The sequence below is a fragment of the Lonchura striata genome, chromosome 3, assembly GCF_046129695.1.
Source record: "Lonchura striata isolate bLonStr1 chromosome 3, bLonStr1.mat, whole genome shotgun sequence".
NCBI classification, from domain to species: Eukaryota; Metazoa; Chordata; class Aves; order Passeriformes; family Estrildidae; genus Lonchura; species Lonchura striata.
In genome coordinates, this window is record NC_134605.1 from 46,249,723 (window position 1) to 46,261,816 (window position 12,094).

Consider the following 12,094-nt stretch of genomic DNA (forward strand, 5'->3'; position numbering starts at 1 on the left):
CTATTAAATGTTGGAAATCTTTTTTGTTATTTGTGCATTTGGTTTTCAGAATTTTTTTTTTTTCCTAAAATGGGTCATGGTTGAAATTAAAAACCTAAGTCAATATAACTTTCTTCAGTACTAAAGAAAAGATCTTTTCTATTCCACTTCTCAGCTTGCTTATTTCCTGTTGTTTGCCTGGGTTGAAGTGCTAGAAGATAAGTCAGATAGGATCAGCTGATTATTGTGATACAGTTTGTTTTTTAACTTTTTTTCTAGACTGCAGTCACTAACAGATTACAAAATCATTATGCCACCACAGGTGATCTGGCATGAATTGTGACAAGGTCATTGTGAGACTTTGGAGCATGATTGGGTTGTTTACTATGGACTTAATAACTCAGGTCAAAGTCACCTTATAGTTTGCCTTCCCCTGCAAGTGAATTGCATGATGTGAGAAAATCTGATGAAGAGAGTTGCACTAATTCCAGCAAAGACACAGACTGTGCAGAAGAGGAGAAAGTGTTCATAACTGAGCACACCGGGGGCCTATAAAGTTATTTGTGCATTTTGGAGGCATCTTCTGTAAGCAAGCATTGCTCAATAGTACCTTTTATGGATAGTGTGGAGTTTGCATAACAAATATCAAAATTCTATATGGTTTTCAGTATAGGTACTTTATATTACTGTGAATATGAATGGTAGTTCTGAATATAGAGCTGCACTGAATATAGAGCTGTATTTCTGAAGATCATTAGTGAAAGTCATGTACCTTAAGATGTATATAGAAATTTGTTAAAACAGGAAATTAAGCATGCATGTCTTACAGAGTGAAGTTAGTAACATTTGGTATCTGAGAGTGTAATTGAGATTATGGAATTATCATTCATGCAATCATTATTTCTTTAGAATGTGAAAATAGATTTTGATTACAATAATTTACAGTTTGAGAGCTGTGGCTATACATTAGTATACTGGGTAGGAATTGAAAGATTTAAGTGAATAGTTTTGGTGAATTGAGCATATTAATTTATATTTTCTCAAATTTAAAAGCCAAAATTATATAAGTAGCTTGATTGTAGTAGAGTGTTTAAATTCCTAGTAAGCCATTCTGTTCTGGAGCAAGTTGCTGAGAATTTGTGGCTGCCCCATCCCTGGAAATATTCAGGCTGGGTTGGATGGGGCTTTGAGCAAGCCTCGTATAGTGGAAGGTGTCCCTGCCCACAGCAGAAGGTTGGACCTAGATGATCTTTAAGGTCCCTTCCAACCCAAGCCATTCCATGATTCTGTGATGGTCTAATGCACAGTTCACTCTACTTTGAGTACTTCCCTCCATACCTGCTGTTATTAGCACAGTCCTGCGCTCTCCTCATTCTTCCCACCAGAGCATCAAAATAATATGGAAAAAAGCTTGATCTGACAACAACCTTAATCTTTTGGGGTGGTGATTTTGGTAGGATTTTTTAGGTTGCCTCAGCTTTCTTATCTGCTTGCTGTACCATTGCATGATCACATATGCCAGTAAAAAAACAGGTGAGGCTGCCTGGCTGAGGCAGCTGTGGAAGTTGTGGTCCAGGTTTTTTTAATCTGCTGTGGATGATCATCAGAACAGTATTTCCTAATTTTGGTAGCATAGAACAACTTTCTCAGTGCTGCAATGAACGTCCCACACCTTTCTTGCACTTTATCGTTTAAAATCTCTAGTTCACTGAAGCAATTACTAATTTTACTTGAATGTTTGCTTGTATTTTGAAGAAATAACTACCAGTGACAAAACACAGTATGCTGTAGCACTGTATGCAGATAGAAGTATTTTCAGAAATCTTTCTTAAACATTTGTTTCTACTTTTTTTTTAATCAATAACATTTAAGGAAAGGCAAGAAAAGGTAGTTTTATCTTTGTATAATTTAATTTTAAAAAGTAAATTTAAAAATAGGCTGTGGCTCAAATTGGTATAGCATACATCTATTCTGGATTTAGAAAGTGATCTTAGAGGAAAGAGGCTTGTACATGGCAGCATTTTGGCATGTACATATGTATAGAAGGGTTCTTCTATGCAAGTCCTCTTTTTACATACCTAAATGGGAAAAATAATTACAGAATATGTGTATTATGTCAGGGACTCTTATTTATGTGGACCCAATTAAGCTATAAATAACTGCAAACAATGGGGAACACCAGGGAATAAACTTTTTAAATGACATTTTTTTATGTGTTCTCTTCCTGCAATAGCAAATTTGGAAAGTTAACAGCTTTTATATTACTGAGAGGGAAAAGATAAATAATCAGGTAAACTTGAATTAATTAAAGCAAAACTTAGAGAAATCAAGTGAAAACCAGAAAGTACACTGCAGCTCTAATTAACCCCACATTTAAGTGCTTCCATCTTGACTGCCTCAGCTATTTTATGAGAGATGCTTTTCTGCCTCTAGTTACTGCATTTGTGTAAACAAGGCTAAGACAAAAAACTGCATGTTCTTGAACATGAAATTGTGCAGAAGTTCAGTTGCTCTTCTGCTATGTCATTTTTCTTTCATTAAATCCAGAGGTACAGTTAACTGTGTATCAATAAGCTATACGCTTTGCTCAGCTTAATTGGTGGATAATTTTCCTCCCTCTCTAGGAAACGATGCAACATCAATAGTCAACTGTCTTCACATACTAGGACAGACCCTGGATGCAAGGTAACACTGATTAGATTTTCTAAAGCACAAGGAAAATCACTGAAGAAAGTAATGTGCAGTAACATTTGGGCTACCTGTGTAAGGCTACAAAATTTCACCACTTGAAAAGTTACAGTGCTGAAAAGAATTCCCGTTGCAAACCAACTCAGTTACTATGATTTGACAGACAGTATTTGTAGGTTACACTTTAAATTTCATTATGGATCAGTGGTGTCCATAAACTTCTACTGTTAGTTTGTGTGGTATTAATATTGTGACTTTCTCAAAACCAAAGTAAAGTTAGAAATATTTTATTATTTTCGTTATACTGTTTAATCAAAAAATTCAGGAGTTAAATGCTCAGTGAATCTGTCTCATAGAGTGTCTTCTTTGCAAAATTAATTCAGGTTCTAATTTGAAAATACCCAAACCCTTTGCCTAGAATTCAGTATTACTTTTATGTAAATTGAGGTGCTTTAACTATTATTGTAAGGTTTATGGATGAGACAACATTGATATATTGGAGAGTAATGTATTGCTTTTCATTTACTGTAAAGTCAGCCATCTCTGCTGAGAGCTGATTTTTAGATTTTTGCAGTTTTAAACAAAATATGATAACTTAAGCTGCCACCATGGAAATTTTAAGCTAAGTTTTTTGGCTTTACATTAAGTCTCAAAACAATTGTCTGTTAGTATGTGCATATAGTTCTCTTTCTCAATATCTTTGCAGTTCCTTTCGTGGACAAGTTTTATATTCCATTTGCTAGGGGATAGAATCGTAATCTGGCCATTAATATGACTCAACTCTTGCATGGTATGCCTTTAGTTTGCAATATCTTGGGTTTTTTGTCTTAAATTGTCCATGGTCCATGCAGTTACACAGATGGAACACAGATACAAGTGAAGATCACTAATTCAGCTCTTGGTAGATATGTGAAAATAGCTCCAGATGGAGATTATGGAATTAATGGAAGTAACATGGAAATTTAAAGATATTGCTTCTGGAACAGTTTATATTCACTCTTTAAAATAAACAATCAGACTAAAAGAACTGAATTGATACTCAATTTACAAAAAAGAACATCACCTCAATTTATTTCATGCATGCCTAAATGAATACTTTCCTTAAATAAAGGATCTTTGTAATTGAGCTGGATAATATAAGATAATAATTCTCCTGTATTATATCTTTGCATCATTGATTATGGTGCTATAGTTGCATAATAAATGCATTTAATTAATTGATTAATTGATTTGATTTTAACAGATATTGTTGTTTTTATTCATTCTTTTCTGATGCCATTGTTCTGGAGACAGGAATGTGACTTATAATTAAGAAGATCTTCTGAGTTCTAGCTTGAGACAGTTTTTCTCTTCCTACAGTCAGAAATCACAGATTTACAATTTTTTTTTTTTTTTTGTTATGTACTTTTTGTTTTTTTCCTCTCTGAAGGCATACCTATGAAACTTGTTTTCAGTTATTCTGCTCTGACGAGATTTTACAATGTTAAAAGATGAAAGATTTTTTTTCAGATCTCTGTTATCTATTTCATCTAATCCAAGACTAAGCCTTAGTCCGTGCTTGTCTAACAGAATATTCTTTTTCATTCTTTTTGCATGCTATAAACAGGACTGTGATGAAGACTGGTCTGGAATCTGTTAGGATGGCACTGAGAGCATTTTTGGACAATGCTGCTGAGGATCTGGAAAAAACAATGGAAAATCTTAAGCAAGGCCAGTTTACACACAGCAGAAATCAGCCAAAAGGAGTTACACAAATCATTAATTATACCACAGTTGCTCTCCTGCCAGTGCTATCTTCATTATTTGAGCATATTGGACAGCACCAGTTTGGGGAAGATTTGATATGTATGTATCACATATGTATATAGAAATTCCATGCCTTTTAAATATCTGTAGTAAGCATTACTAGACTCTCAATTTTATTAAAGAAGGACAAATCATATGTCATTTTGACAAATTTTTTATTGATTTAATCAAACATTTGCAGCAGTCAACCAAAAACAATCTGCTGGTTTTAGTGGGCTCACAATAAATATTGAAGCAGATGTGTCCATGATTACAAAGTCAGAAGGACTAATTTTGTTTATAACTTTATCATAGATTTACTGTGACTTTCTTGTGTGAGAGAATTCACTTTGTGTAAGTTAATTTGTCTTTACTCTGTCTATAAATAAGGTTATACAACAAAATTATGTTGCACCATCATACATGTAGTTCAGTTTCAGTTAGAGGGGAATCTGGGTGGGTCCTTAAATTCTGAAAATTTAAGGGAAAAGGGAGGAGTGGAAGGAGCTCCTGAAGAATTCAGACACCAGAGAAGGATGTGTATATGCGAGACTGTATATCGGATTTCTGTAAAGGTTCTGATTGTAGTGGATTCAGTGGTCCTTTATTTTCCCAAACCCAAAATTTTGCAGCCAAAATGCAGTCTGCACACAAAACTTGAATTTTGTATATTTTAGGAACTCACAGAAGTACCACTTCAGATGTTACTAAAGGGGGAAACCCTACCCTGCATAGCTAACTCTGTGACTCAGTTATGAAAATCCATGAGAAGAACTTGGAGGAAATGAATACTGAGTTACATTTTTTTCTATTTTTGGAATCTGTGAAAAGTGTTATTTAAAGTAGTCTTAAAAGAACCTTTCACAAATTTGGAGTTGCATTGATGGATTTGGAAGTCATGAAATGTAAACATCCACTTTTTCATTAAACTATTTCTGTAAAATTCCAGAGACTTTGATATCCAGAAAAAGTAATTTTTTTCATCATATGCCACTTTTTCATGCATCAATATGTTCAGGCCTTGTTTTGTAATTTTTGGTCACTGGTATCCCATGTTTTGGAACTTAATATTTAGCTTTGAATTCTTCATAACTTCAATTGGTGTTCTTAATCAGCTGTTCTACATATATCACACCAGTGTAAAACTCCGAATTTAGAATTCATAAACTGGGAAAGAATAGTTATTTAAAATTTGGCCTATTTATTTAGTCTAAAGCATAGTGGAAAGATTAATTTTTCTTACACACAACTTCTGTTTACATTTTCGTAAGAGTAAAATTTATCTTATTTGTACAAGCATCTTGAGCTGGTGCTTGTACCTGAGAGTCCTGGTGATGGAGTGTAGTCCATGGCTGGATCATGTATAAAGATGGGTCAGTCTACCTGAGGTTACTATTACGGTATAAAAACACCTAACTCCAAAATTATATGAATTAAAATCACAGCACAATAAAGGGCTGGGCCATGTAGCTTTGATAAATATATTGTAGGGTCTCCCAGCCCATGAATTCTTACTCTGTTTTACTCACAGGGTAAGAGTAAATATTTCACTCATTGCATGTTGAGGGATGAAACTAGCATTGTAGGAGAGACAATGAACATATCTATGGCAAGGTTGAGTGTTGTCCTTCTTGGTGGTCCTCACACTGTTGCTGCAGAGTGCATTACAAAAGCATTTTTTTCAAATAGATTTTAGGATTATTCTCACAGTTTTATGACTGAATTACTTGATAATTTTAAAACATACTTTGGTGAAATATTCATATAGACTAAATAATTATTTATTGTTTTTAATCCTTTGTAAGTTTAAAGTGTAAATTAAGTACATGCTATTAGCTGGTATCAGTGCCTAAATGAAAAAAATACATAAACTATGGTTAAAATAATTATCTGTTTAACAGGATTACCTTTATTTTGCACAGTAGTATTCTATTTGTAAAGGTGTCATGTGTGAAGAGTTGGTATGCCATTAATTTAATAAAATTAATACACTAGTGGAATAGGTTTACTGTTTTAGCTATTAACATGGTATTGGTAAATGGAAATTTTGAGTAAAAAGTGTAGCACTTGGACATCCATTTAGTGAGTGATTTCTGAGGTTTGCCTTTGTTAGCTTAGTATTTTTAATTCCATTTTTGTCAGAAGTAATTTATTTTCAATTCTTTGGGAATGCATTGCAAGAAAAAATCTCTTCGTAAATATGATTTTCTTCTTTTTAGTGGAAGATGTTCAGGTCTCTTGTTACAGAATATTGGCCAGTTTATATGCTCTGGGAACCAGCAAGAGTATCTATGTAGAGAGGTAAGATGGAAAATACTTATTCTGATTTTAATATTTGCATTTATATTTAGAATAATGAATATTCAGTTCAGAAATTAATATAGGAGTGTATTATTGGAAAGATATCTTGAGAAAAAATACAGGTGTGCTCAGATGTTAAGTGGAATGCTGGTGTATTTACTATAATATGCTTGAAATATTGCATTATATGTTTGTCAAAATACCTTTCTTAATTAAAATAAAAATTAAAAATAAAATTATCTGACTTTATAATGAACAGCACTTGATTTGAGGGTTAACTAAGGTATTGTAAAATTATGTCATTCAGCTCAGTAATTGTTATATTCTTCCTTCTATAATGTTTAATTGTGATGTATATTTTTTCCTCATTACCCTAAATTTAATTTTATTTGTGACTTGTACAACACTATTTCTTTTCTAGCTGTTATTCAGGTAAATGAGGCATTGCAATTGCTGGTTTATACATTTGCTAACCCCCTCCAAGTTAAATTTGGTCTGTGTAAGCCATGTTTGGTCATAAAATAGAGATACTTAGAAAAATTCATTTTTTAAAACTGAAGAGTTGCACTGTAGTGACTAACACTATTCTGAAGGCAGGCTAAACAGAATGCATTAATTTCAGATATTGGCAGCAGTAGTCTTAAGAATTTCACTGTCTAGGAAGTGACACTCCGGATCAGATCAACCTGTGCATAACTCCAGAGCAGCCCCATGACCTACCCTTGCTTGCTCGGTGGTGGTATCATAGGCAACAGTATGAAAAATCATTGGGACCAAAATTTAAGTGGGAAAAAAAAACCCAAACAAATCTGGAAAATCTGGTCTTCTTGATTTCATTAAGGAAATTTATTTATAATATAAGGAAATTTATTTTGATGTTTGGCAAATAAAGGATATGGGATTTCTTTTGAAGAAAAAATATATCAGTGTAACCAACCATTTTTCTGTATGATTGTCTGCCACCAAAATCAAAAAGCACATGCTCTTCACCGGTGTTTGTGATGGATGCATGTTTTGCTTATGAAGACTTAATGAAATAGGGGAAGAAAGGAAGAAGGAGAAAACAGTATGAATAAAAATGGGAATGAAGTTAGAGTTAACAAAATGAAGTTTAATGAGGTAGATCTAGAAAGAATAAAATCTCCAGGACCGAGATAAACTATATACAGAGGATGAACCTTGTTAAATCACAAGATCAATTTTGAGGTATTTTTTTCCTTTTCACTTGAAGGTTCATGGTTCTCCTGAGTTCAAATTCTCTTGTATTTCTGTCACATGTGTGATTTGGTGTCTGTTAGGGTTTTTAAATTTTTCTAAATTATGGTGTGATCAATTTAATTGAAAATTAGAAAGACTATTATAGCTGTCCTGTGAATAAACCAAGTGAAGTGGCAGGGCATCACTTACTTCTTTCTAGAAACAGGCTTTTTAAAGTTTTGACACACAAAGAATTTTGATTATCAAATAAATGTCATATATTTGAAGACATTAAAGCAATGGCTTTGTGATAAAATTTCAGAGTTCTTCATCATTAGAAACAATTTTCCACTCACTGAAGAACTTGACTTTCATATTAGACTAAACATTAAAATGATTATCATTATTTCTCAGAAAAATGAAATATAATTAGATAAAATGATAGTTGATTTTGTTCTCTTGTTCTATCCAGTAGCTTTTTCTTAATAGTAAAGGTTATACAGGCAGTAAAGCTGAGAGGACAGTAATACAACAGAAGGCATTTTATAATTATTTTCATTTCCCCTGCATGTTTTTTGTTTTCTGTAAGCTGTGCAGGCCACTTTTAAGATTTTATGTCTTCACATATCATTCATACATTAGCAGAGGGTTGCTAGACTTCATTTTCTATTACATATTCTTGTATTGATGATACTGATAATGTCGTGGCTTCTCTTTGAAATGCAGTGATCTCAGAACACAACCCCAAGGTGTGGTCAGTCAGTACTTGCCAGGTGACTCCACTGGGGGCCCCTTCCAGCCTTACTCATTCTGTGGCTCTGTGATCAAAGATGTGTGTTGTTAATGGTGTTTGTTAATTCGCAGGCAACGATCAGCACTGGGAGAGTGCTTGGCTGCTTTCTCAGGGGCCTTTCCAGTGGCTTTTTTGGAAACTCATTTGAACAAACATAATATCTACTCAATCTACAATACCAAGAATGCAAGAGATAGAGCAGGTATTTCCAGAAACTGACATCATGATTATGAAAACATGATTTCACTATAAATGCTGCTTGCCTTAAATGTGTTTTTTGCATACATTTTATAGTGCAAGAATTTTCTGGTAATTTCATGAATGAATTTATTTTCTAAATCTTTCTTTCTAAATCAATTTTCTAATTAATTTCTTTTCTAAATCTGGTAAAATTATAATTATAATGGTGTTTCTGATATGTTAATTTTGAGATACCTTTCTCAAAATATCACTTTGGATTGAATTAATTAAGAGACTGCGCATTTTTAGTACTTCAGATATTCTATATTTGATCATAAATTTAAGTATTCTTGTCAGTAGCTTTGATTCCTCAGTTTACATAAACAATTTTGGGTCCCTGAAACATACATGCTTACAACTGAAGGAAAATAGTTTTGCTGTATGAATTACATATTATGCCCTTATAAAGTAAAAAAAATTGCAGAGTAGTATGTAGCTTGATTGTAATTTTGTTTGACATAAAAGAGAGTACAGATGCTTTACAGTGACATTACGTGTGTTTACTTTACATATATTATTTTATTACATTCTTGGTGTTTCTTATGCTGCAACATGATTGTTGAATAAGGTTACATACACAAACTGTTCCTGCAAAAAATAGAACTTGCAGTAGAGCTTCACAAGCTCTGCACATATGCTGAGCCTGTATCATATTACTGATACATAAAAATGACAGTGTATGTTCGTGTAAGATGCAGTTTATAATGGCAATAATTTTATAACTTCATCTTTATTTTTTTAAAAAGGGAGCATGGAAATTTTTTTTTTTCCAAGGACCTGTAGTATCCAAACTTGAAAATATCAACAATTATGCATGCTTAACCTATATTTTGTCTATTTTAATTGGAAGTATAATCCACTCTATTATCATGATTTTTAACAGAAAATGGAATGTTTTTTTCCCAGATTGCATAATCTTTAATGAGACTATGTGATGTCTGTGTAAAATATATTTGCTCTAAATAGGAGTGGATACTGCTTTGCAAAAAAGACAATAAAGAGTTGTGGAATGCTGGTAAAGACACTCGTATTCACAAGTTGCAGGCTAAATTCTTGCTCTGTAGATAGCTGTGTATGTCATGGTATGTGTCTATTAGTATGTTAAACATTCAGGAGCTACAGATTGCACTTGCAGATGAAAGAAACTGCCTCAAAAAATCAAGGCAACTGCAGTGCCTTTTCAGAGCAAGGAAGTAAAAATTCAAATGAATTAAAAAGTAAACATTTACAATCTCATATTCACCTCTAGGATCATTTTCTCAAATCTGCTCAATTTGTTAGGACAGGTAATGGTTTCTGTTTATTCTATTTGAATTTCAGGTCTCATCTGATGTGTTGAGAGATATTTCATTGTATCAATTTGTTTCACAACTGCAAAACTTACACTGGAAGGGATTTTGAACTTTAAGGTTTATTTTGTATATAGAAAAGTTCATCTGATTTCTTTGAATTCATTCCACAATATTTACGTTATTCAAGCCTTCATACAGAAATTTTTATTACAGAACTGCTAACATAAACAGTTTATTGTTCAACAGGTATGAAAGGATGTGTTTTTTATTGTTGTGCTGGGTATGTATCCTTTGGATCACAAAGGTAAAAATGTAAACAGAAAGCAGAAGTTGTATTGCATAGCAGTTGAAAAGCTATTTTCCTTTTGTGACCTAATTTATTGATTTTTTTTTTTCAACAGTTCTCAATTTGCCAACTAGTGTAGAAGAGGTTTGCCCAAATATTCCTTCCTTGATGAAGCTAATGGAAGAAATAGTGGAACTGGCAGAATCCGGTATTCGTTACACACAAATGCCACATATCATGGAAGTCATACTGCCTATGCTGTGTAGTTACATGTCACACTGGTGGGAGCATGGGCCAGAGAACAATCCTGACAAGGCTGAAATGTGTTGCACAGCCTTGACGTCAGAGCACATGAACACTCTGTTGGGTAACATATTGAAAATCATCTATAATAACCTTGGTATTGATGAAGGAGCGTGGATGAAGAGATTAGCAGGTAAGATGTGAAAATAAATTAATAAACAAGCAAATGTGTGTGTATATTCAGAATGTATGTATACACACAGAGACTCTGAATTGCTCTGTATTTATCCTGTTAAAGTTGGAATAGAAGAACACTCATATTTTTACATTTTTAAACAGATCTCGATGAACCAGAAATAACAAGTATAAAGAAAAAGCAGTGTGAGCAGTATGTTTCAATCTCTCTATAAGTAATATAGGAAGTACATTAGAGTATTTCTTTTTCCATAGAATATACACCTGTGCCTTTTGCAGTATATTAAATTCAAGGACTATAGTAATTTAGCCCCATTTTCATTATATAGCAAATTTTCAATTGCAGGCATTATACAGTTCCTTGCTATTCTGTGAGTGATGGATCCTTAAAACCTGGGTTTGTAGGTGTATATCTGACATACCCATTACATTGAAATGTCGAAATTCTCATGTAATTTTAGTAATAGTTACATTGACTTCATCTTGTCAACAATTTAAAATTAATTTAAAAACACTTTAATTCTCAGTGTTACACTCTCTGAGGAAAAGTCACTTCAGTGGTGTGTATTCAATTTTTCAATTAGACTTATGACTTTTCAGTATTTACTGTAGTAGTAATTTCATTCATGGTAGCATTCAGAATTCCTAGTGTTTTGAGAGTTAGTAATGTAATGCACTCTAAGAATAGTTAGTGACTGCCTAAAATTCTGTTTAATTTAATCAATGTGTTACAAATGGTTTGGTACCAATGGGCCCAGTTGAAATGCTAATTTACATAACTGCTATTATGAGTAGATTTTTAAAAAGCTTGTGCTGACAAGTCTGAAATTAATCAGTTGAATCACTCTCATTTGTGTCTACATACAAGACTTAGTGTGCTGAAGAAATACAGGCAAGATGTTTCCATGGGTTTTTGGATAACCAGAGCATGCTTTCCAGCTCCCCTTCGCTCAAGCAAGGTTCAAAGCAGGAGCCAGCAGCTGAGAAAACTTGTGCATTCACTATGTAGCTATATGTTTATCCATCCATACCATTAAACAATTTTGGCATGGCTCAATAAAACTATGCAGAAAAATACCGTGCTGACAGAATTCC

At 33.2% G+C, this 12,094-nt stretch overlaps 1 protein-coding gene across 6 annotated transcripts in view; it reads left to right on the forward strand.

The window, feature by feature from the left end:
• The window catches only part of RYR2 (ryanodine receptor 2), a 381,271-nt gene that overhangs the window by 297,573 nt on the left and 71,604 nt on the right, over nucleotides 1-12,094 (forward strand). For all 6 annotated transcript variants that reach the window (XM_021527067.3, XM_021527070.3, XM_021527068.3 and 3 more), the window contains 5 exons: nucleotides 2,604-2,664; nucleotides 4,274-4,512; nucleotides 6,672-6,753; nucleotides 8,815-8,945; nucleotides 10,677-10,997. In XM_021527067.3, the coding sequence (XP_021382742.2) occupies nucleotides 2,604-2,664; nucleotides 4,274-4,512; nucleotides 6,672-6,753; nucleotides 8,815-8,945; nucleotides 10,677-10,997 (834 nt within the window). The remainder of the gene's footprint in view (nucleotides 1-2,603; nucleotides 2,665-4,273; nucleotides 4,513-6,671; nucleotides 6,754-8,814; nucleotides 8,946-10,676; nucleotides 10,998-12,094) is intronic.